The sequence below is a fragment of the Asterias amurensis genome, chromosome 9 (genome assembly GCF_032118995.1).
Source record: "Asterias amurensis chromosome 9, ASM3211899v1".
Lineage (NCBI taxonomy): Eukaryota > Metazoa > Echinodermata > Asteroidea > Forcipulatida > Asteriidae > Asterias > Asterias amurensis.
Window position 1 is genome coordinate 741,690 of NC_092656.1, and position 26,251 is coordinate 767,940.

General features: G+C 36.4%; 1 protein-coding gene across 1 annotated transcript; it reads left to right on the forward strand.

Annotated features, from left to right (window-relative positions):
- Window positions 1–209: 209 nt before the first annotated feature.
- Window positions 210–26,145, forward strand: LOC139941435 (uncharacterized). Its single transcript, XM_071937928.1, has 20 exons — window positions 210–466; window positions 2,131–2,351; window positions 4,972–5,262; window positions 6,440–6,490; window positions 11,008–11,123; window positions 12,119–12,217; window positions 12,666–12,764; window positions 13,549–13,698; window positions 14,956–15,081; window positions 17,320–17,418; window positions 17,888–17,986; window positions 18,540–18,638; window positions 19,014–19,022; window positions 20,776–20,874; window positions 21,462–21,560; window positions 21,775–21,873; window positions 22,119–22,211; window positions 23,705–23,903; window positions 24,318–24,440; window positions 24,944–26,145. Exons 2-20 carry the CDS (start codon window positions 2,192–2,194, stop codon window positions 25,006–25,008), a joined length of 2,175 nt encoding a protein of 724 aa, XP_071794029.1. The 5' UTR covers window positions 210–466; window positions 2,131–2,191; the 3' UTR covers window positions 25,009–26,145.
- The last annotated feature ends 106 nt before the right edge of the window (window positions 26,146–26,251 follow it).

Here is a 26,251-nt window from a genome sequence, read left to right on the forward strand (position 1 = left end):
AGAATGATTCCCTACAAAACGTTTATACCATGCCCGACACGGGGCAGCGGGTAGGGGCCATGGTAGGGCTACCCCCGTCGCACCCAGCACCCCGATCAGCGGTTAGGGCTTACCCCGTCGCAACCAGCACCCCGATCCCATTATTTATCCTTTCTGAACATACACAAAGGACATCAAATAGCATGTGGAGGTCGCCCATGAACCAAACAACAAACTACCAGTTTGACAATGTTTGGTAACATATCCGTTTGGATTTGTGGCAGGGCCTTGCCTTTGCCCTTATTGAGATAACTACAGAGCTATTTTTGTCAGAATATCACGGAGTTCACTGCACAATACCATGCAAATCAGAGCACGATTTACAGAGCAAGTCTGGCCGGAAAGAAGCTTAATCCACGGCAGTGACGATCTCGCTTGTACCCCCTCCGACCGTGGTCTTTGCCCTGAAACTCGCACTGAACAATCGGTAGGTATTGTGTTGTTTATTTGTGTGTTAAAGCGACTATCATACAGTATGCATAACATAGTTGACAAGAAAATATAACTGCATTTTGTGGCTGAAAGCTGTTCGGTACTGAATGTCAATTCGCAATATTGTTTTTATCCGTGTAATAATTAGTTCACACATCCTTTTAATCTATGTAAGCTTTTTCAATTCAATTCAAAAATGGTTTATTAAAACATGACTCGCAGTTAAAAAACTGAATTGCACATGTCAACATCATAATATGTTAAAAAAATTACATCAAGTAGAAGTAAACAAAGAAAAGGACATCAAATAAGAATTACTCTATTCCAATCGAGGAATGAAGTAAATCTTTAAAAACCCATAAAGTTGAAACCTACGCAGAGAACGAACCACCCCTACTCAATTAGAGTTATTTTTATCAAGATAAATTCAATCTATTGGATGTTATCATTACCACAACCTCTACTATTATCATAACAAAAACGGTTACACTCATAGAAAATAATGTCTAGTCATGTGTGGCACTTGGGCCATAGCGATTTCAATTCTTGTTTCTCGCAAATAATGTCTTCGTTTTGATTTAGGGAAGATAAATTCATTTAATAATCACTCTCTTAGTGACGAATTCCTTGTCACACAGGCTGATGTGACCACAGTGGTCATTTCTCTATGGACTGTGATGACAAAGCGTCACAATAGCCCTTTTTACAAAACAGGGCTTCGGACTCAGCTGCGGCTCAGCTGCGGCTAGCTTGGCCCCGCGGTTGTTACAACAACTGCTTGCGTAAGTGCTCGTCAGGGCTTCAGACGAATGAACGAAGCCCGAAGCCGAATCCAAAGCCAAATCAGTGGATTTGAAAATGGCGCATGGTAGTTGAGAAAGTGGGTGTTATTGTGGACAGCAACGAGTGAGATAAAAACGAAGCAATCCGGCGAGTACACTGTAACTACGGGCCGAGTTCTATAAGTGGTTAAAACTACAGAACTTACAATCGCGAACTTGTGGGTTCGAATCCGGCCAAGCCAACCGCTGATTTGACAAAGTGTACTTTAATTGTTTGTGATAGCATTTTTGTGTCTGATCTGTAGCTCCCTATGGTTATCGTTGCACTTTAGGATCCTGCCGAGTCACCAACGTAAACGTAAACGTAAACGTATGATTGATTTGTGCAACTAATAAGCGTTAAACCAATGTTTGAGAGAGATTTGCTGTTGCTAGATCACCTTCTTTACATTATGTCAGAAGTAACATTAAAAAATGCATGATGGGAAAGAAATATTTGACTTGAGTCAGTCTGCTATCGGCATACTGCTACAGTTTACAATCATCTCCCAACAGACTGAGTTTCCATGACACATCGCGTTCGATTCCATGAGAAGAACATAATCCCATGTCATTTAATGGCCTCCGTAGGTAAGACATTTATCGTTGTTATCAAATTGGTGCCCTCTTCACCCTCCCTCCTTCACCCCCCCCCCATGAGTTATAATTGTCTTCAGCGTGTTTATATGTGTGTGTGTCATTCATTATCAATATGAACACCTATAGGCCATTGCATGGACAACTAATTGATTTGTCAGTGATATTGGTAATTTGATTGAGTAATCCTTAAACTTTTATTGTTGTATTTTTTATGTATTTTTATTATTTGTAATTAAAGTTACCTGACGGTGCAAAAGGACAGAGTGTACGGATTCAAGTAGACTGATGTAACAGTCGTCATGGGTTGGTGGAAGCGATTTCGACACAAGAGAGGCGACAAGCCTGGAACGGGAGTGAAATCTAAACTTTTCGGCACTCTGTTTTGCTGTTTCCGCTGCTGTAAACATGGTATACTACCGGGGACCAAAAAGTACTACGAAACACACTATGCCGGAATTGGTAAGCCTGTTTAAATGTAATTATCAAATAAATAATAAACAGTAGGGTTCAAAGTACAGTATCACACGTTCTGTAAAGTTGTCAAAGACCATTATTGTTTACTTGGTTAAGCCCAACATGCATAAAATAACGAATAGTAGGCCTAAAATTATGGGGGAAATTTGGCTCAATTAGTCATCGAGGTTGCAAGATAATATTATGAAAGAAAAAACACCATTGTTGCATAAAATTGTGTGGTTTCAGATGCCTGACAAAGTCTTCTAAGATTCAACCCCCCCCCCAAAAAAAAACAACAACAACAAAACAAAACAAAACAAAAAACTACGTTACTTCAGAGGAAGTCGTTTCTTACAATGCTACTATCAACAGCTCTCCATTGCTCGTTACCAATTGTTTATGATAATTATTTCATATACAACCTGTTAGTGATGTTGTCGAGTCCCTGTTTTGGATCCAAGGGGTCCGAATCTGTTAGACCAATAAGAGATCGATAAGGTCAATCAACAGTAAATAAAATAAACACTTAAAGTCACCTGGAAGTATAATTTTTTTTTTCAACCATTAGAATATATGTTTCTGAACAATAACATAATTCTTTTAGCAATTGTTTTTAACGATTTATATGTTTAAAATAAATAAACAAAGTTTTGTGGGGGTGACTTCGCCTACCCCTTTTGTGACGTCAATCGAGGCAAACTTTGCCTCGTTCGAACATCGAACACACGTACGTGCAAGTACATTCAAGTCCTAGTCGTGAGTTTGTACGTTTCGAAAAAAGTTTTGTTCTTGCATTTTTTCGGCAATGTCGACCAGGTATATTGCTGCTGGATGCAGCAAAACAACTAAAGATGGGATCAGTTTGCAAAGTGGTCCGGTCAGACGTCTTTTCCAGCGCTGTGCAACAAACACTTCGAGCCGTCGTGCTTCGAGAATCCGGAAAACACTACACGTTTTGACATGAAGAGAAAAGTTCTTTTCTAAAACATGACGCCATTCCAACAATTTTTCCAGCCAGTGGGGAAGTCGAAGAAGGTACCTGAATGACGTAACGAACCTAAAGGAGTATTTGCCTAACGTAAAAAAAAATCAGATATTGTTTCAACTTCGAGGGCATGTTTTTAGCTTGTGCCAAGCGTCACTATCTTGTGTCGGCACTGCATGCGATTCATCGCGCCTCGATTGACGTCACCCACAGCGCCATCTCGGGTCGGGCTTATTTTCAAATTTGTTAATAACATGGAAACTAATTTGTTAAACCTTAGTTAATTGTTTATTTATATTCCACTCATCAAAACACATATTTTATTGACAAAAGCTTTATTTTGACAAAATACCGCTTCCAGGTGACTTTCAAAACGACAATTGCTCATTCCGCCTACCAGTATAGTCTTATGGTAATTCGTTTTTTAAAAGACGTTTTTAACATTAGTATGAGATTGTCGGGAAATTAAAATTCGCCAGAATGAATATTCAAATAAACAGAGACGTCTGAATGTGTCCATAAGAGCAAGAATCAGTCCTTGGTTATGATGGGTCCAAAGTGTATACGCACAAGACTTGGTTTGGTTCCAGTGGAAGGAAAAGGGTCCGCTCGTGTCAGAAGTTGACAAACTGAATAGTGTGATGGTTTGGGTCCTCCCACCCACCAGGGTTGACCAAGATAAAACTTACGAAAACACATTCAGACGCACCAACCTCGTGTTCAGTACAAGTTGACGTGAATAAAAAAGTATTAGGGACCAAACGCTGACCGTTATGAGCAAAGTATTAGAGAATTGATGACCGGGCACACACGCCCCTCAGGACGATTTAGCCAAAACGAACTAAACACATAGAAACGCACCCCTTCTCAAAAATTCATCCTTGATGAGCATTATTTTGTTCATCTATATGGAGTCATAATATTATTGTCATTTTTTTCTTCATTGGTCTCCATGAGGTTCCAAAGAGCACACCCACACTATTATTATTTATTTATTTCCTCAAAACCTCCAAAAATGGAAAAGAAAAAATATATACAATACGTAAATAAATAAGCATCATGCCAAGAACGCACTTTGGTTTTCAAGACATTTTTTTATTTTTTTAATTTTATTTTAATGAGGCCTACATTATTCAATTACTAGCTAGACTCTTTAAACAATTATTAAAGTGTGTCGTGGAGTTTTTCCAACCAGCACAAATATCAGGAATTCATTATCAGAAATTCATTGATAGGTCCGAGGACACAAACCAGTAATTCTATGCGATTGTCTACAACCCAGACATACGTTTCTTTGTGTGTACAGAACATAATACGCAATTGTTGTTTAATTATGACTTACAATATGCTTTGTTCTTAGCGGGTTATTCTATGTCCCCTAAACGAAGTGTTCTAACACACGTTGATTAATAACAATAATATAGCTGATTGATGAAAAGGTTGACAACTATTTGAACTACATTCACCTAGTCATGAGTAGTAACTATAGCGGATATAGCGGTACATCCCTCCCAACCATAGACGAGGATGGGGATGACACGACAAACTCAAATTACCTGCAACTTCCACGAGTTGGAGGTTCTAGAAGTCAGCAACCCGACAATAGAACCACTAACACTTTGGTGTATCCTTCATCAGATCCGAAGTACTCCAGGAGTTCCGGCAGTAAATACGTGGATATTGACGGTGAGTTGAGGATCAAGACCGACAGTCGAGTTGTCTTAGCCAGGAACTATGGTTCATTCCAGGATAGGTCGAGTGGGTTTCGGGAACAAGGGGAGAACCAAATTGATGATTGGAGTAGATCCAGTGAATGCCGGACCGACGGCCTAGCTACTACTACCGTGAATCCGAGGTCTGTGTCTTCTGTCGATAGAGTCAAAGCCAAGCTTCGACATCGGCAGGTGAAAAACAAACACAAGCTCAAAGGTGAGAAACCAAGTTTCCCCCTCCCTCATCTCTCTTCCCACCTCCCCCCCCCTCTCTCTCTCTCTCTCTCTCTCTCTCTCTCTCTCTCTCTCTCTCTCTCTCTCTCTCTCTCTCTCTCTCTCTCTCTCTCTCTCTCTCTCTCTCTCTCTCTCTCAAATCAAATCGATTATCAAAAACAACGACAAGACTAAACTATGCTGATGACGATGACGCTGACGACATGGAACAGCAACGACGACGACATGAAACAGCAAATAGTCAACACAAAATATTTGATGCATTAGACTTCACTTTGTGGTTATGGTTTGCGTCATTGCATAACAAAAATGCTGCCAGTTATTAATTGTTTCTATATTATACCCACACAGGCAAGATCTTTGTCATTTGATTTTCTTTTGAAATAAACACAAAGTAGAGAGGAAACTCGTTCACAACACACTATGACATTCTATAAAACACCAAATTAAATGCGGACTAGACAGACGGGCGGGAACATTCATTTTGTTTTTGTTGCAAATGACGCGGTGAAGCGTCCATATTGGCCTCCAATATTAAATTGTGCTCCACCAATTAATTTACAAGTATAAATGTGTGTGGTATATTACCCAAGTAACAACAATTTTTCTGGGTTTGATTCGACCGTCGGTTTCTTGAAACCTTGGTTCGGGGTTCGAGTCCCGAAGTCATAACGTAATGCGATCGCTGTGTGGTACAGATAACTGTGTAAAAACTTTGATATGGCACACGTAAAGGCAGTGGACACTATTGGTAATTACTCCAAATGATTATTAGCATAAAAACCTCTTTGGTAACGAGTAATGTGGATAGGTTGATGGTATAAAACATTGTGAGAAACGGCTCCCTCTGAAGTTGAGTTGTTTTCGAGAAAGAAGTAATTTTCCACGAATTTGATTTCGAGACCTCAGATTTAGAATTTGAGGTCTCAAAATCAACCATCTAAACGCACACAACTTCATATGACAAGGGTGTTTCTTCTTTCATTATTATCTCGCAACTTCGATTACCGATTGAGCTCAAATTTTCACAGGTTTGTTATTTTATGCATATGTTGAGATACACAAAATGAAAATACTGTTCTTTGACAATTACCAATAGTGTCCGGTGTCTTTAATTACCAACCTACAACTTATTGTTTTTCATTTATGTTTGTTTAAAGCCGAGAATAGTCACCTTACAGCAGTGTCAGTCACAAATAAAGCCAGTATGTGTAAGTAAACTACATTTTACTTCCTATCCTAAGGGCCATTTCACACCAGTATATTTACAGGCAACAAGTTTCAGTTTATCTCAAAGAATACAATCAATTCACATTTGAATGTTAACGATTTTCTTGGGGTTCGGACGACTTGTTGAAAATGACCTCTAGCACGCACTGCAGTAGATGCCTCAAAGTTGCCTGTAAAAGTTGTCTCATGTGACGAGGTCCATGGCTTCATTTTCTTTGTTATCAACTTGTTTTTAAAGAAAAGGAACAAATATACGATCTCAGACTAAACAAGCCCTACGTTCTTTTTCACTTTCATCAGCTTTCCCATTCGCTCTTCTTCAATTGCTCATTTCCAGCTTCCCCGGGACCCCGCACCATGACACGCTATTTGGCGATCGGGCCTTTTCAGTCATAGCTCCAACACTTTGGAACAAGCTACCCACCCACATTCAAGCAGCTCCTTCATTGGACACTTTCAAATCTCAACTTAAATCCCATCTGTTTTGTCAATCTGGTTACAGCGCTTAGAAACATCCGTATTTAGCGCTCTATAAATGTAAATGTTGTAATTATTATTATTATTAAAAAAATAACATAGAAGGTAGTCTTAACAAATGTGTCGGGCGGTTATTAAAAAAAAATTGTCGGTTTCGAAAGTTCGCCATTGTTTTCTCCCACGTAAAGTATTTTTTTCTTGTGCTTTCCCCGGACGCCTATTTTTATTCATTGATATGACATGTTACTCCAACGTTAATCTTTTTCTTCTAAAGTTCATTTTCTCACTGAATTTATTGAAACTCATAGCGGTATGACATGATGAGCTGCAGAACAAGGTTTGATTTTGTTGAGGTGTGTGGCACAATGTTGATTTCAGGACAGGTTTTACAATAAAAGCTGCTTAACCAAACTGTACTTCTACCTACCAGTGCGGTTAAAAAAGCTTATAAAAAGTAAATAGGCTGTTGCAAACTGCTTATCGCCAACCGAAGGGACCTATGGTATAATGAAGAAAAACATGGTAAAAGTGGTCTGATGTTTCTGCCCGTGCAGAAGCCTTTCTTGAAGGCTACGTACACCACATAAAACATCAACAATTATGTTTACGTGTATACAGCCTAAGTATGGAAAGGAGTTTAATATTCTATGACCTAAAAATGAAGGCCCTTTTGTTGTTGTTGTTGTTGTTGTTGTTGTTGCTGTGGTTGTTGCTGTTGCTGTTGTTTTTGTTGTTGTTTTTGTTGTTGCCGTTGTTGTTGTTATTGTTGTTATTGTTTGTTGTTGTTGCTGTTGTTGTTGTTGTTGTTGTTGTTGTTGTTGTTGTTGTTGTTGTTGTTGTTGTTGTGTTTTGCTTAATACAAGGCAACACCATGAATTGTTAAGTTACTGAATTTATAAAGTAGAACACCATTAAAAACACATAAACACCAAAAATGATGAATAAAAATAAAAATACAAACTTCTTATAGACAACCAATGCCCCTTACCAGTGACCCTTTGTCCTCCCCACAATGCCCTTTTCCCTGAATAACTGTTTGATACGTTATTCATGTTTGCTCGGTGGAGAATAAAACTGCACCAATAGGCAAACATCATGGAGCAATAGGAGGCTACCATTACTTGGCGAAGCTTAAATAAAAGCAGAATTCCTTCTTTTGTCACTCCATCACTTACTGAGGTTGATGCCCACCGAAGGAGAAACGCTCCTTTTCTTATTCAAATTGTCATGACAACGGAGAGGCCATTTCAACTTGTATAGGGGGAATTACGCTTTGTCCAGTATATAATAGAGGGAGGATCCCTCTAAATGAGGTTGGCTTGTAAATGACCCATGGTATAATATAAGTCTTGGAGGTTGTACAGACATTGTTGGTTGGAGTTTGGAAGCGTCAAGTGCAGGTTTAAGCGTGCAGAACAAAATTTGTGTACCCTTTTACTTTCTTGCTTTGCATCATTGTTGGTTGGAGTTTGTAAGCGTCAAGTATTGCAGGTTCAAGCGAGGAGAAAAATTCACCTTTTGATACTTTATTGTAATTTCAACCTTGCTCTTCACCATGGTGCTACAAACTCAAATGTCATATGGAGGAACAAAGACCAAGAGGCAATACGGGAAGGTGTACGTCTCAGTATCAGCGGACGATGGTAAAGTCATAAAACCGGTCTGTATTGGACGGACAAAAAGAAGGTGTTAAAAAAAATCCCGGGATTTCCTTATCCTGCCACCACGTGTATCCTCATTTTGACCAAAATGAATATCTCAATTGAGTAAATGGGATACAAATTTATTTCATAACGAATGAATTGATGGCAGAATACGAACATTTTCCGGGGAATTCATGGGGTCGGAATATTTTCACTTTGTCATCAGTTTTTTGGTGACTACGGCACTATACCCCCTCCAAATACTGACCTTTAAACTAGCAGTGTTTTCAACCCAAAACCCTAACATTAACCCCGAACCAAGGACGAATTTCAGCCCCATTTTATTTGGATCCACTGTTTTTAAGTTCCTAATGATACAATTTAAGGCAAAATGCGTTAAAAGGAACGACAAGTGATTTTTTCTCAACAAACATTTTTTTCTCTCGATATTCTTTGTAAGCGTTTCAGTGTCGTCACATGACCTGTTGATTTTGTACACACACGGCTCTGCACGCCGCGTGTTCCAAAAGGATGTTTTCTTCTCGGAATAAAAACTCCGACTCCTTACATGATAATTGTAACTAGATATTATTTGAAGTGTTTACCCCCACTATTTCTAAGTTCTGCTAATGATAAAAATACGATAATAAATATAATTGAAAACGAGATTAGTTAAAAAAGAACGACATGGGATTTTTCCTAAACATTCTTTGTCTTTTTTATGTATAAATTCTTTGTCCTTTCGCTCACATATTCTCTCAACATCTTCAACTTCCTCTTGTGTAAATTTGCTCGCACAATCACCCCGACAACTTTCTTCCATTATATTATTTAGATTATTATGATAGATGTTTTGGTTATACCGAGAAACAATTCAGTGGGCTAAATTCAGCGTGACGAAGGCAAATAAAAACCAACTTTTGAATCAGTGTTGTTTTTACAACATCCGCCATCAAACTCGAGTGTTATTTAACGTTTCATTAAAAAACACCAGATACATTTTCAAGTGTTTCTTTCCTAAACAAATTCCCGCAACCAGCATTATTACAAATTCATCCTTGGTAATCGGCGATCCAAAGCCGAGAGGTTCCCAGTCCTTTGTAACAACCGTTAACACGATTATTGGTCCAGGGCGCCAATCTATCCATGCAATACCGTACCGTTTACCGAGTTGAGCCAAATACACCTGTTGAATTGTGAGTAAACAATGGACTATTTACCCGTGCGTTCTAACGGTGAGAGGTTGGCTATAAACGTTCATAGGACTGGCTGAAATTTTACTAACAATAGAACAAACTGCAATGAAGGTTACATTGAAAATGCTGCATTTAACTGGTTGTGAATTAAATGAACGGAGCTGACCTGTTTGGTATTTCATAAGAAGATTACCATACTCGACGAGTCGAGGGTTGTTACAAAGAGAGTGCCTTGTTAATTTCTAGGCGAGTAGTTTGCAGTTTTGTCAGCGTTTTAAAATGGTTGTTTGGCATTGCATGGAGCTATAGCTCCATGGGCATTGGAACAACATCAGTGTTCGGGCGTCGGATTGAAGTAAATAGTTTGCACAATAGTCATGTCGGACTCGGGAGGGCAGAGATTTGACTTTGACTCGGAGGATGTTTGTAAGTATTCTAGGTGTCATGGTGTGCCATGTGTGTTATTACAAAGTGTGGAGAATGGTGCATGGAGGGTGGTGGTGCCAGCATGGAGGAATAAATAATTTATTCCTCCATGGTGCCAGTAACTGGTTATAATAATAATACAGGCGGGATATAATTTCCATGGCTACGTGTCCACGTATGCGAGGTCCATGTACATATGTATGGAACAAGTTGGTTCAGTCAGAAAATCTGATGTTTTGGTCTAAAACGCCAGCACGGAGGTAGACATTTTTCGTCCATGATGCGAGGGAGACCCTTTTTCCTGCAATAATATTTATGTTTTTTTTCAACAGCTTCAAACTCTCTATTTTGTTCCTACAGTCTGAGACTGTCATGCTTGTAGAATTGTCAGTGTGTGATTTTAACTTGAAAACACTGCTGTGCAGCTAACCATCTTGTTTGTTTCATCTATTTACACCCATTTTACCAAGCAATGAGACATTGGAAAAATAACAAATAATTATGTCCCCTTAAAAAATGAGAGGTGAGTCTGGGGTTGTTTAATTTTGTTTTAATGTTTTCATATTTTGGCATCACCATCCTTAAAATATATGTACCACACCCCATCCCATTTGGCAACCTCATTCAAATATTTCCTCCACACTACCAATACCCCACCTCATCCCCAACTAACCCACTCCAAAAATGAATAATACAGAAGAAAAAAAATAAGCGTCAAAGAAATATGTCTTAGCTTTCTAACTTTTTTTTTTGCAGTACTTCCCATTGAGAAGAGGTTTCATGAACTTGCCAGGACTGGAAATCTTGAAGAAGTTAACAGATTTATCAAAGAAAAGAATACAAGTCGCCTCAATGTGAACTGCATGGATGAGGTAAAGGAAGAAATCAGAACAAGTAATTTGTGATATTATTTGCATCGCAATTCATCTTGAATCAACTAACAGGTTTAAAAGAAGTAACTGGTGAAGTTACATTGGTGCTGATTTTATTCCAGGAAGCCGACTGAAATGTTAATGATTTCTTTTATGTCTCTCCACATGTAAAATAATCTACATTGCACAAGATAAATCTACAAAGACAAAGGCGAAATGTGCAGAACTTAAAAACAAATCAATCAAACTGGTGATTAGAATTAGATCGAGATAAACTGTTACACACATTTATAAAAAGAAATGAAAACAGAAAAAATGAATGCAAAATTGGTATTAGATAAATTTATAAAAAGTAAATAGTTCACGCATAGTTTGTGCAAAGAGTTTAAAGGCATTATTTGTAATAGTGCACACATTCTTTAAATTGCACATTAGACATGTGCTAATTTGCATAACAAAGTGTTCATTCCATAGCAGCTGTGGTACATCATGGAGGAAGTACATGTACATGTGGTAAACAGCTGTTTTGATTGAGGAGACCTGCATATAAATTCAAGGTTGCTCATTACCTACGCACACCAATATTATACAAACTCTCCAACACCCACCATTTCATACACCAACCAACTCCAACACCCACCAACTATAATGTGTTTACATGAAAAAAGTCCAGGTTTATTGTTGATAACATTCTTTTATTTGAATTTTGTGGAAGCTTTGAGTAATAATGTTTTGCTATTGAACTGTAGTTTGTCAGTTGTGCTTTTTATTTTGTTTTAATTTTAATGGATTGTGATTTGGTTTGGCATGTGCTTTAACTGGTGGCTGTCTGAGATGAGCATTTAGTAATATACAACATAATCACAAAGTAACTGATGGTTTGTCTTGCTGGGACACAAACATTATAAGCATGCCCGAACCAAACACCCTTTACACAAAAACTTTAGTCTTGAAACTTTTTGATAATTTAATTATTTTCTAAATCTTTTGTGCAGAAAGACCGATCGGCTCTTCATTTAGCCGCAGGTCAAGGTCATGTCGAGGTCATCAGGTCATTACTGGACGCTGATGTCAGTGTTGATGCAGCAGATAAGGTGAGATTTAAACAGATTAGATTCAAAAGATTTTGAACACATTCTATTGTTTTCCTCTTATCCCTTTCTGCATGTTGGTGAAAAACCTATACCACCCCTTCAAGGCTTGGAATAGTATGGAGGAAATGGTGGTCATAAGCCTTTTTTAGGTATGGCGGACGTGATAGGAGTGTACTGTTTGGTTTTGGTTTGTACACACAAATTTACCCAAACCTTATAGTGTTGTAGCATTGTGTCCGCCATATCTTAAATGGCTTATGAAATTGGTGCCCCTTCAAAAGTTCCCCAAACTTTTTGAAAACAGCCGTGCCCTGACATACATAAGAGGGCAAAACTGCTAAACTATCTCACAACTGGGTTGCACAGTTAAATGAAAGTTCTTGATTTTTCTAGACTAAAAAGCGATGAGATTTGGAAGTTTAATTATAATTTGCTCCTTTCTTGACAGTTTGGGATGAATGCTATGCTATGGGCAGCATGGTTTGGTCATGACCAAGCAATGGAGGCTTTAGTGATGGGCCAAGCTACAGTCAAATGTGAAAACAAGGTAGGCTCATAATATTTTACTCAATCGATCTTGATATTAACTTTAATTATTAAACTGATCGATGTGATTTTCATTGTTGCAATGGTGGCATTGATTATTGAATTGTTTCTGATGTAGAATTTAAGATACTGACACTCTTAGTTCAATACAGATACTGAAAATTCATTTGATGTTGAAATTTACAATAAAAGTGGCTGGTGTTTGTATTATATTGAGTGACTGATGACAGATTTATGATCTTTATTATTTCGTTGATTTTGACAATGGATTGTGATATGGGCTAATGAAATAATAATAATATTTGGATATTGAATTTCTGATTTTGATGGAATTGATCAAGACATATTCTATTAATTGTGGTATATTGATTATTGAATTGATTCTTCTGAATTGTATTGATTTATGTGATTGAAATGATGTTCATATTATACTAGAATGTTTGAATCAATGAAATGCTCATTGAATTTACAATGTAACTCATTGATGATAATTCAATTTGAACCTTTCACTAAATCTTCCTTTTTAAAGATATTTTATCTTATTATTTAAATGGTTATTTTTAGTTTATCCATCTGCCATTGGTGTAAACCATTGTATACTCCCCAAGACCTGTGAAAAAAATTAACATGTATAATACTTGGGTTGGATTGCAACCCACAACCTTAGCCACTCTAGAGCAGGTGTATTACCACTAGACCACCAAGATTGCCTAGGGAAAATGGAACATCTGTTAAAAATGATTTAACGAATGATAACACTGAATATTTGTTGATTGTGCAAACAGCAAGGTCTAACTATAGTTCACTGTGCTGCATCCCGTGGACACATCAATGTCTTAAAATACATCGTTGAGAATCATCTTGAAGAGGACAATATGGAATCTGATGATGAGGAAGGAGGGATATTGCCAAGCATAGGAGCAGTTGGTGGAAAGGTATGTAAATAGTATTTGTCTGAAATGCACTAGCACTGCCAGGAAGAAAGTTGTCAGCTGAGAAAGCACTACTCCAAGGATCTGTGTTCTTTAATACTTACACCGCTTGAAGATAATCATAGTGAAAAGCATACCTTAAAATATTAGTTGCTGAGGAGGTGCTGTAGTTTTTCAGAAATGAGTACAACAATGTCATAAGAATACAATTTTACATGCTAATAGTTATCATCTCATGACACCTCCTGGAACAAAAAATATTTTCATTACATTGTTTTACTCATTTCTCAAAAACTTCAGCACCTCATCAGCAAGTACTATTTTCAGGGAAGCTTTCTACTATCATAATCTTTAAACTGTGCAAGTTTGATGTAAATCTGTGCACACTGTCTTTTTTGTGAAATGAAAACAAATAAAAACTTTGAGCCTTGCAGTCCTTGCACTGTGTTCAACATTTAACAGTGCATCATTGAATCATAATTATGTTGTTGAACTGCATCATACTGCATTGTTATACCTCGGTTACAAACTGTGAAGTTTGATTGGTCGAGAACAATCATGTGACGCGCAACAAAAATGCATGTTACATGGCTCGAGAGGCCGGGTAACATGATCGTTCCCAGCGTTGGTTGATTTCGCGCTGTGTACGAAACAACCGGCGGGTTCGAGGGAATTGTTTCTTGTTCGTCTGCTTAAAGGCAAGGTCTCAAAATGGGTGTGGTGTGGGGGGGGGGGGGGGGCTCCAGCACCCCTTACCCAACCCCTCTGGTTATGCTACTGTGCATTGGAATGTTGTTGCTGAATTGCTGTTGTTTTTTATAAAGGATTCAGATCATCCTTGGTTGTGGGGCTGGTCACATTTTGTTTAACGTTGTAATGGTTTTGGCAAATTCTAAGTTAGAATTCACTGATACATATATAAGCACAAATAGTAGCAAAACACAACAGCATTATGCTTACCAGAATAAAGTCGCCAGCCAAAATACTATCTCAAATGTGCGATCTGTAACTTGTGTCCTGCTTATTTCTGCTTAGCAGAAAGTTGTGTTGCATAATTTTCTGCTTTTAAAGCAACTTTATGAGATTAGGCCTTGGTCCTAAAATGCTTTGTCTCACTATCTTGTTTATGGTTCCAGGTAGGGGAAAACATTAAGTGGGTTGGGGTGGAGTTTTATCACTGTCCTAGCTTGGCATTGTTGTCACCCTGTTCTTATTGTCTGTGTCATTGTCTGCACTTCTTTCATTACACTCTCATAAAAGGTGACCGGGTTATTTGGTGCAGCTGCCAGTTTGTTAGGCACGAAGACGAAAAAAGACGAAGAGAAAAACAAAAGCCATAAGATAAGACCAGAGAGCTCCTTCATGGAACAGAGAAACTCCGCCCAGGTAGGGTCGACAAAGGGGCAACTTGTGTTATGGAGGCCGCTTTATATATGCCACATTATTAGGGGGTTATGAAAGTGTTGTGGATCTTAATTTTATCCCAAAATGTGAAAAGTTGTTATGTGATTTGATACAGAGCTTTTGAAACCAGTGAATTTTTTTTCGATTGTCATGACTTGCATTGTGTCATAAGCAGTTTCTGGAATAATAAAAAACAAAATCATAAAATTGATTCAGGAATTGGGAGTTAAGTGTGTGGCATTTGTATGATGGGGACTTCAAACACAAGGAGACCATACTGTCAGTTTTATGACGGTTTTAAAAAGTTGACTTTATTTGTATCGAGGTTTAACAGAGAACAATCCTTGAATAATCCTCATAGACAGAAACATGTTTATGTTTTGAGTGTCTCCTGGCATTTTACTTTCTTTTAGAATATACTAAGTTGAAGAATAAATCTCAAGTTAATCAATAATTTTTACCAAACAAAACTGATGTCTGTAGTTGGGAATAACTCATGGATTGTTGTGTGTAAAACCTGGAAATTATTTTGATTTTCTTCAATATATTAAAAAGTAATTTGTGCTATTTGTACTCATCATGCCTCTTGATGGATTAAGGGTTGGACAGCGGCTTGGATAAACGACTCGGTTAAGAATAATTACGCCTCTCGAAAACCGTCCACTGCGTCTGTCTTCGGTAATTTGAGAAAAATGTCGACGACGCCTTTTAGTTACCTCCATGATCATCTTGCAGTGGGTGGGAAAAGGGCGGTACGGGCGCCGGAGCCCAAGCCTAGGTTCCGAGGGGAAGATTCCTTGATGGAAAGAAAATCTCACTTCAAGGTAGTGCAGGCTCATGAATATGCATGTTGCACATCTTGGAGAATTAAAATATGCACCGATGAATCTTGGAGATTGCGGTTCGACTTTGGATTATGTTTTAGGTTTTGGCAAATCTGCATGATAAACTTTTTGTCATGAGTATGATTTGGGGATATTGAATGCTCAATTCTTAATTTTACTTTTATGCATGGTCAAATATTTAATTCGTTATAAATGGCACGGTAAAAGTTTGATTTTTTTCTTTGACATTTATCTGGCTGGCATTGTGCATTTGATTTTTCGTTATTTGGGATTTTTGTTTTATTAGATAACTATTTATTCACCGTTGTGAAAAATTTGATATTTATACATTTTTCTATACATTTTTATAAAAATGCACTTTTTTAATAAGAACTCTGTGGAAATGCATGTTGCACCTGTGAATTTGAAGTACTGGTCATGCCTTCTTGTAAGATTAGTGTTTAAATTTTAATGACCATAGTATGTTAAACCAAGTGTGCATACATTTTTGTCTATGCACTTGTGGTTGCTAGGATTCAAAAGAATGTTGAGTATAGAATGAGAATATGAGTGTGATGCACTGAGTGCTCGGAGGGCATACAAAGTTTAAACATAAGACTTGCAGAGAGTAAGACCCCCACTCCCCTGTCCACCCAAAGTATATCAATTAGGGTTGTTGCATTTTAACACCTCTCGACCCAAACAAGCATTCACATCAGAAGAATCATAAAGATGGCTTTAAATTGTTTTGTTAAATCCATAAACCATTGAACAATTTTGCATGTAATAATTTTTCATTTATGATTTTATTCATTTTGGTGAAAGGATTTTTTTTTTAAATAGTCTTGCTTTTTGTATGATTTATATGATTTTCCTTGATATTAAATTGTATCATTTGGTAGTGGTCTCATTTGTATGGAGTTCTAATTTTCCAATAGGTTGAGACTACCTCAAAAAGGAGGTAAAATTACAAGTCTCAAACATTAGGTTAAAATGGTGTAAAATGCCACCGTGAAAAGAACTTTTTTCAAAATAAAAAAGGGCAATATCCATTTTCAAACATTTCTAACAATAACATTTCCATCGTGGTAAAGGTGGGAAATACACGACCATAGGACAAAAGTTTGACCAAAGAAAGTAAACAGCTAAATGAAAAACGAAATGATTGAAATGTGAGCATACAGGTTGACGAGTTGATTATGGTATCTTAACTAGGTTCCTGCTAACTTATAATCAAATGAATCAAAACCACTTCAGTAGGAAACACTTTCCACACCATGTACTTATAGAATCGATACTTTTTTTATTTAATTGAGGAAGCTTATTTTGTTTGGATTCTATTATCCAAACTTTCTTCTTCTGATGTTAATTATATTATTTATAAATTGTTTTGCAGGGAAGCAAAACCCCATTACATTTAGCAGCTGAGAATGGCATGACCGATGCTATGGATTATCTCATTAGTGTCAAGTGCAATAAACTGGCTAGGACCTCGGTGAGTACAACCATTAAAATGTTTCTACTATCTCTAACATTTTACAGTAATTCAATAGACAGTTAATTTTTGCATAGGAAAAAAGATTCTAATTTGAGTAGGATTTGAAACTTTGCATGGTGGAAATGATATGATATGGAAAGGTTTGCGGTAACACCATGTATGGACTATCTCTAAATGAGTTGGGGTGGTTCTGAAAAGAACTGTTGGTTTAAACTCTAGGTTTTGATCAGTATGCTCTGATCGTCTTCTGGAGAATCTATTTTGTTTGTTCCCTTACACCGATGTGTACAAAGCACTGTATAGTACTTTAGTACTTTCCTGAGTTCTGTGAAAAAAGGGCAAAATACAACGAATGATCTTTTCCATTGGCAGTTATGACACATATTTGACACACATCAGGTTAGGAAGTTGATCCAAGATAACATTTTGTGTTAATATTTTTTTGGTTAAATTTTAAATTGTGCAGGATGGGTCTACAGCTCTACATTTAGCAGCCAAAAGAGGACAGATTGACATGGTTAACCTCCTACTAGTTCATGAACTGGAGGTTGATATCAGGAATGAGGTAAATTAATGCTGCAAACTTGTTTCACCATAGTAGAGCAATAGTCAGACTGCAGCACTTGCAATTACAAAGATGTGGGCTCAAATCTAGCCAAGCTAAGTGCTGATTTCACATTGACTAGAACTTTGTTGTCTAGTTACTGAATCACTATTCATTTTTTTTCAAGCAATTTATAATCAGAGGTTAAACTCTGAAGTGCCATAGTTTTCGAGAAAGAAGTAATTTTCCACGAATTTGATTTCGAGACCTCAGATTTAAAACTTGAGGTCTCGAAATCAACCATCTAAACGCACACAACTTCGTGTGACAAGGGTGTTTTTTTCTGTCATTATTATCTCGCAAGTTCGATGACCGATTTAGCTCAAATTCTCACAGGTTTGTTATTTTATGCATATGGTGAGATACACCAAGTGAGAAGGCTAGTCTTTGACAATTACCAATAGTGTCCACTGCCTTTAATGTTGATATTAAAACTATAATAAAATCCATTGTATGTTGTTGATCTCTTTGAGTTTTATCTTATGTAATGAACCAACTGCTATTTCATGTACAGGAGGGAATGACTCCACTGCTGTTTGCTGCTGAGGAGGGACATGCCAATGTAGTTGAGCTACTTCTGACTCATAAGGCTGGGTGTAATGTTAAAGCAAATGTAAGTCTTATGTTTGGAAATTAAATCTTAAAACTTAAACAGCGACTTTCAAAAGTTTAGCTCATAGATCAATGCTACTCAAATGTTGTTTTAATTAAAAAATGAATCTGTATGTTAAGATCAGGGCCCATGTTCTGCTTCAGCAACTCTACGTTGGGCCCTCATCAACAGCACAATAAGTTTTGAGGTTGTTAATGAAATAATTGAATATGTGATTTTTTTTATTTTGCTATGGAAATTTAATTGCCCGTTTTCTAACATAATCTGAATTTTTTATTATAATTGTTGAAACTTCAAGAGTATATTTTTTAATTTCAAGAATGAAGTGCTAATAATTGCTGTGTTTTCTTTCCCTTATGTCCCATGGCTTCTCAGGAAAAAAGGGTGAGTCATTCTTGAAGATTAAATCATTTTTAAAGAAGGGCTTTAAGATCAAATTAGTTTGTGATCCACTCATTTTCCAATTGTGAAAATGAGAAAAAAAAAGAGGTTGTGACATTTCGATTATGTGTTATGATTGTCACATTAATGTTAAGAAAATGTAATATTTCTTTCTCAAGAATGGATGAGTTAGTGAGTTGTAACCCAATAGAGAAATTTACCCCTCAAGATCATTGTATTGGATCTCCGGTTGAAGTTTATAATTATTAAAATGTATGTGTTCAGCTTGTAACAGCTAGCTGTACCCACTAAGGCTGGCACAAAATAAAATCACTTGAATCTGTCTTTATATCTTAACAAATTGTTTTTAGGGTTCATTCGGGGACACTACAGGTGGAAGCAGGCAAACCAGATAATATTCCATTATTTACATTATTGCATTCTTGGCATCTGTTCAACCCTTCACTCAGAAAAATATTTACACAAGTTGTGTACAAAAAACCATGTTTTAGAGGCAGGGGGTGAACCTGCTAACAGTTAGGTAAACTTTTACCAGTTCGTTGCAGGGTAAAACTTACACAACAAATACTTACAAACTTACTTCGTTTAGGAGTAAACATATTTACCTAAATTTTAAGTAAATGCTAGATATGTAAAATATTACACATTGATTGTGTAAACCTTACACTTTTATGACATGTAAAACTATTCCGCGTTACCCTTTGTATGGGTTAAAACTTTAATTTACCTTATAGCTGTGTAATTATTATTATTTTACTGTTTGTTTAGGTAAAATGTTTACTTGGATTGTGTGTAGTCGTACACAATTACATATTTTTACCGTTGTATACCCTTTTCCCGTCTGAACGTTTGAGTAAGGCCTTACTGCCTGTTCGTGCTCGTCGAGCAAAAGTTACAAGCATGGGGATTTTGCTCCTTGATGGACGTAATGAAAGGTGAGTTTCTCAAAAACAATTGCGATCTGCAGTCATATACACAGACTGATGTGTGTCGTTTTATAATTTTTTAGTTTTTACAACCATTTCGGCCTACATTTTTGTCATAAACTTGAAGATGTCTGCAGCGCTATAAAGTGAGCATGTGTTGTAACGTGTTGCAACATGTTGTTTTGCTATATCAGCACTATAGCGCTGTATACATCTTCAAGTTCATGGCAAACATGTAGGCCAAAATGGCTGTAAAAACTAACAAATAACAATACGACACACATCAGTAGATATGACTGTAGATCGTAACAACTTTTGAGAAACTCACCTTTTAATACGTCCACCTAGGAGCAAAAATCTCCATTCTTGTTACTTTTGCTCGACGAGCACGAACGACATGACTGCATGGACTGAGACGTTAGCAACTTGTCACGCAGACGCGCGTGCGCACACGAGGGGAAAAACAAAAAACATAACTTGCATGTAAACACCGGATTCTTTTCACAGTTCCTAGTAAGACCTACCAATGCCATGTAAAGTTTCTCTTTACTTCGGTAAATCTTACATAACTTTGGTTAACTGCAATACTTACTCTCAAAACATGTATAGATTTTTTTACACTACAAATCAGTACATATTTTTGGCCGTGTTTTACTTAATTTAGGTAGTTTCTTACACAACTTTTTTTACATAACATCTTTTTACCATTTGTTTTCTGAGTGAAAAAAGATAAGTAAATCTGGTTGTGTTTGCTGCCACCAATGGTATCTGAAAACTTTTTAACTTGATCAAATTTTCCATGTCCACAGAAAGAGATGGCTGCTATTCATTTTGCTGCTCAGAATAATCACTGCTCGGTCATCAAAGTACTAAGCAGCTTCTCTACTGATCTCGATGCAAAATGTCAGGTTAGTATAGAAAATGTCATTAATTGATTCATCTTTTTTTCCTGTAATTTTCTCGACTGGTCTATTTTTTTTCATTATAACTTGTGTTAAAAACATAATACTTGTATTTTGTAGTTTTGGGCTTCAGTCCCGACTTTGTTTTTTTAACCAATTGTATTTCTTGTTTATCTTTTTGTTTTCTATATTATGTGGCCAAACTTGAAAATATTTGTTTGCTTTCCTAATTTATTTTTTCAAAATTTGTTGCCACAAACTTTAAAAAGGTTTTCTTCGTGAAATTGTCTTTGCTTGTTACGTTTTCTTACTGATGGCAATACTGTATAACTTGTTGTATATTTGCAATGTTTTTCCTTAGACTCTATAAAGGTTGCTGATGAAAGGGTTCAGATGAAAACTATGTCTGTGTACAGGTTCAACTATGACATTTACATACTTGTTGATTGTTTTCTGATTGTTTTTATTTAAACTATGTCTGTGTAAAGCTTATAATAACCCATGACTAACTAAAAGCTATTGATTGTTTTTTACATTGTTTTTGAGGAAGATGATTGAAATTTCTGACTAACTAAATACTTTTCGGTTTACAGGGAGGTGACACTGCCATTCATCTGAGTTCAGCAGCAGGACATCTGGATGGTTTGAAGACTTTAATTTCGAATGGAGCTAGCGTTAATATATTTAATGATGTGAGTAAAAGGCCTGTAGCCCTTCTGTTTGTGATTGGTCGAAAGATTCATTTTCTCTCTGTGATTGTTTAAAAGATTATTTTCTGTTTGTGATTGCTCCAAAATATTATTTTTCTGTTTGTGACTTGTTGAAGTATTCTTTAAAGGTTTTAAACAGTTATAATATTAACTAACAAATGAATTTCTAGTGATCTGATGTTTTATTGTTTTGTAGAGAAAGCGTCTTGCTCTTCATGTAGCTACAGAGAATAATTTGACTGATGTAGTGGAGCAGCTTCTGTTAGCCGGGGCTTGGGTGCATCAAGTAGACAAGGTACACATTACAATAGGTTTATTGAATTAAAGAGCTGACCCAAGGTTGAATTCAGGTGTTGTGATTCAATCTTTTTTCAATAGACAAAACTTTTCTAACATTTGAAGTACATAATCTCTAACCACACTGAGATAGTTCAGTTGGTAGAGTGCTATCCCGTTAATCTGGAGGTCGCAGGTACACATCCCCCTCTAGTCAAAATATTTTTTAATATGTAACATATTTTCCTCAATTTGTTTTCCCAGACTGGTAAGACAGCTTTAATGATGGCTGCTAGAGCAGAGAATGTTACAATAACTGATATGATCATCAAAGCAGATAGATTCTTCACTAAAAGGGTAAGCTTTCTCAACATATTTTTAAGAAAGTAAAACTGCCTTTCTTCAGATTATAATGCATTTGCAGTGTATTTCATCAAAGTGTATTTCAGTATTTTCAGCATTTCATCAACCATTGAGACCACACCAGCTTTTTTCAGAGCCAATAAAAGAGAATTACACATGGTTGTGCCCGCAAATTTGATTTAAAAAAAATATTTTCTCCCTATTTTTGTGGAGTATCTCAATGCATATAGAAGGAGACATTGGGGATGTTTTAGCACCAATTTGTTCTTTTACTTTTTTAATGTGTTATTTGAATTTGTTGTGATTTCTTTACTGACCATTTTTTTTCTTGAATATAACTAATATACCAATGCTTACTTTTTACTTTGCAGTTTATACTCACTGTATATGTAACATGTATCAACATTTTTCTTTGTGTGATTTCTGCAAATATTAATTCATCCCCTTAAATTGTTTCCAGTTTGATTTGTACATCTCCTGGATAACTGCATATTTTGCTTGTACTTGTTTGTGCTTTGATTTGTACATCTCCTGGATAACTGCATATTTTGCTTGTTCTTGTTTATGCTTTGATTTGATTGAACCATAATGTTTGTTATGACATAGTTGTTCATTTTTGTTGAGTCACATTTTCAACTGTGTTTCTTATAAATGATATTTGTGTTTGTTGAAAACCTGCATTTTTTTCTGTGCATTTGTTTTTGTACTTGATCAACCAATGACCGCCATAAAAACTTGATATGCATTCATACATTTTTATTTTCGTAATAACTTCAGATATTGATTTGTTCAGATTTGTGTATTTGTCACATCTTCCTGGTCTTCTTTCAAACTGACTAGATGTACATATACCTTCTGTCATAAGAAAGGCTGACAGCCTTTTTTAAATATTTTATCCTGAACCCTAATTGTCTGTTAGTGAAGGCAGTTAGTTATTCCTTCTATTGTTACCCATTTAACTTCATGTTCTTATTACAGAAATTTCTATCTGTTTTTTTCTTCTTCATAATTTGTCATTTGCTTATAATTACACCCATGGTTCATGTTTTGTGAAACAAGTTTTTCTGTCATTATTACAAGTTTAGGCGAAGCTTTAGGCCTACCTACCTTAATAAGTTTAAGTTGTTTAAATTCTTTTTTTTTCGTTTTTATTCCTTTTTCATCTACTTATCTCTCCATAATGACTTGGGTTCATATGCTCTCATTACTCTGTTCCATATTTGTGTGTGAATTTTAAGTTTTATTCCATGCATTATTACTGAACTGACTACAATTACATAAACTATGCATGTTATACTTTTTGCTAAGTCATGTTAATCAATTGCAGATAGGCTTAATTTTTATGTAAGTAGTTTTTTTCAGTAGTCACTACTTGGTTGTTTATAAGTTATAATAAATATTGAAGTGTTGTTTATTCTTACTGTTAAAAATGTTTCCCTCAAAGTTCATCTCAAAATTAACCCAATTTTAAATTTGTTTCCCTGAAGAAAAACGAAGGGCGGCCCTACAGGAGGGGAAAAGAACAAATTCAGTTCCGTAAAGAATCGACAGAGGAACAGCGTCAGATGAAACCTATCTTGTGGAAGCTAGCCACTAAGCAGCTAGCCCAAGACGATGCCACTAGACTCATCTTCTACTGGGGCTTCTCGGCTGAGCAGATCAAAGCAGTGCAGTCACAGTATACAGGTAGGCTGGGGACAATGGTAGATGGGAGGACTAGGGATAAGTCTAGGTAGGAGCCTTTACTTAAAAAACAGGAGCCTGCTCAGAACCCCTGCCCCCCCCCCCCTCTCCAATTGAGAAAAATATACAAATAAAAGGTTCAAATAAACAACCCCCTGTCACCCAAACTATGTCTTTGCTTTTGTTTGGCCTCCCAAATGTCTTGTCACGCCACCTCTTATAAAAACTTGAAACCAAGTTGTTAAGGTTTGACATTATGAGCTCATAAAGGAGCAACTAAGAATATTGGGTTGATGGTGTCAGGTAAATTGGAAAAATATTAATAATATTTTATTGTATCCAATAAATGAATAATTATCTTTATACATTTATTGTGGGAGATGACTTTTCAAACAACTTTCTTAAAATTGTTCTTAGGTCCGAAGAGTTGGAAGGAGCACACGTATCGGATGTTGTTGATATGGTTACACGGTGCAGAAGTCAACCCACTGAAGGGACTGTATGAAGGATTAGTCGCCATTGAAAGGAAAACTCTTGCAGGTAAATCAAATAGAGAGAGGGCTTGAAAGGGGGGAGGGGTTTGTTTTTATAAAAGCCAGCCTGGATAACAAAATGACGTAAAACACAGTGTTTATGAAGGATTGACTTGCCCAAAATGTTACACTGATTATAACATGCGCACCAAATTCTAGTATACCCGGTTATTTGTTGTTTTTGCTTTTAACAAAATTTTTATTCTTGCTGTTCTCGAATTTTCTCCTTTGTTTTGCCCGAATTTCGGAGTGCATGCTCATTTGGTTCGTATGCCTGGGTGTTACAACTTAAGTTATTGGCCTGATGCGTGACCCTAGCAGAGTCTTTTGAACAACTTGTGTTTTGATATGAAAATGGTACACCTTTGTTAAGTATTGAGCTTTTTGGCTGATTTCCTTAGTTTTTTAGGGGAAGGGGATGTCACCTAGAAAACGTGTAGAAATAAAAATAGTTATAGTACCTGTTCCACGTTGAATAACAAGTAGCATATTATCTGTCCTTTATTTCAGAAAACATCAGGAAGAAAGCCAATATGAAGCTGGATGGGAAAGGAAGTGGATGTACTGTATCATGACCTTTTTATGACCTTTTTATGACCTTTGTGACCGTCATATGACTTCCGTGAGCTTTATATGACCTCTATGACCTATGTGACCTTCTTGAATGCTGATTTAATTAGCTCTTCCAATTTGCCCATGTGACTATTTGTAAAACAAACACAATGGTAATTTGAGACCAAATCAAGAATCTTCCAAACTTGACACAAGTATTTTGATATCTTTATTTAACATACATGTAATTAATTTAATCAACATTTACTGTAAAATTTAATTGTTTACATTATCTTTACTTAACAGGTGAAAGAAAGTTTTGAGATGTACAATATTATTATTACCTGTCATAACCAATTTTATATATTTAAACCAACGTTTGTCTTGTGTAAAAGTGTAAGCCCATATAAGTATGTATATACATGTTTTCCTATTTATAGAAACTGACAAAACACATGAAATTACCTTGTTGAGTATACGTACAATGTTTCTTAAAAGCAATCCCGAAAGAATAACTTTGATCGAGAAGTTGTTTTCGAAATTCACATTTTGACAAAAATTTCACAAAACTGAAATTTGATTTGTCACATGATTTAGACTTTTCAAGCGTTTATAGTGCCTTTCATTGTTCGAGTCATAATTATTAGCAAAACATTTTAAATGCATTGAGAATTGACGTCTGGAACGCCCATTATCGGCGCAATCGTCTCGGGTGCCTACAAACCCAACATGTGTTTTGGGTTCTCGAAACCGTCAACAAATATATTGGGGTGCCCGAAACCGGCGCCAAATGTAAATGGGGATGCCCGAAACAGTGACAAATTGTTGGGGGATGCTCGAAACTGTCACAGACTGTTCTTTTGGGCGTGGCATACTTTTCAAAAGATAAATTGATTCTTTGGATTGCCTTTATTTGAACTCTTCGCGCCTCGTTATGAAATCAAGACACTGTTCTGGAAATATTCAACGGCGTTTTTTCCCCCACCTCTCTTGCAATATTTACCAAATTCTGGAATCTAATACTTTTCTAGAGAGTATCACCCATTTACAAAAGAAACTTGTTTGTTTTTTGCTTGTCACAAATTTGTATCGTGTCTTCTATTTGTGTTTGTATATATTTGTAAAATTAATAAAATATTTATTTAATGGATTCAAAATTACGATTGTCTAATTGTTAAGTTGTGTTTTTTTAATCGGACTCGTACAAGTGTGTTTAGGCCTACATGTACCCATCAAAGCTCGTAGTTCTTACCGGAAGATTAACTT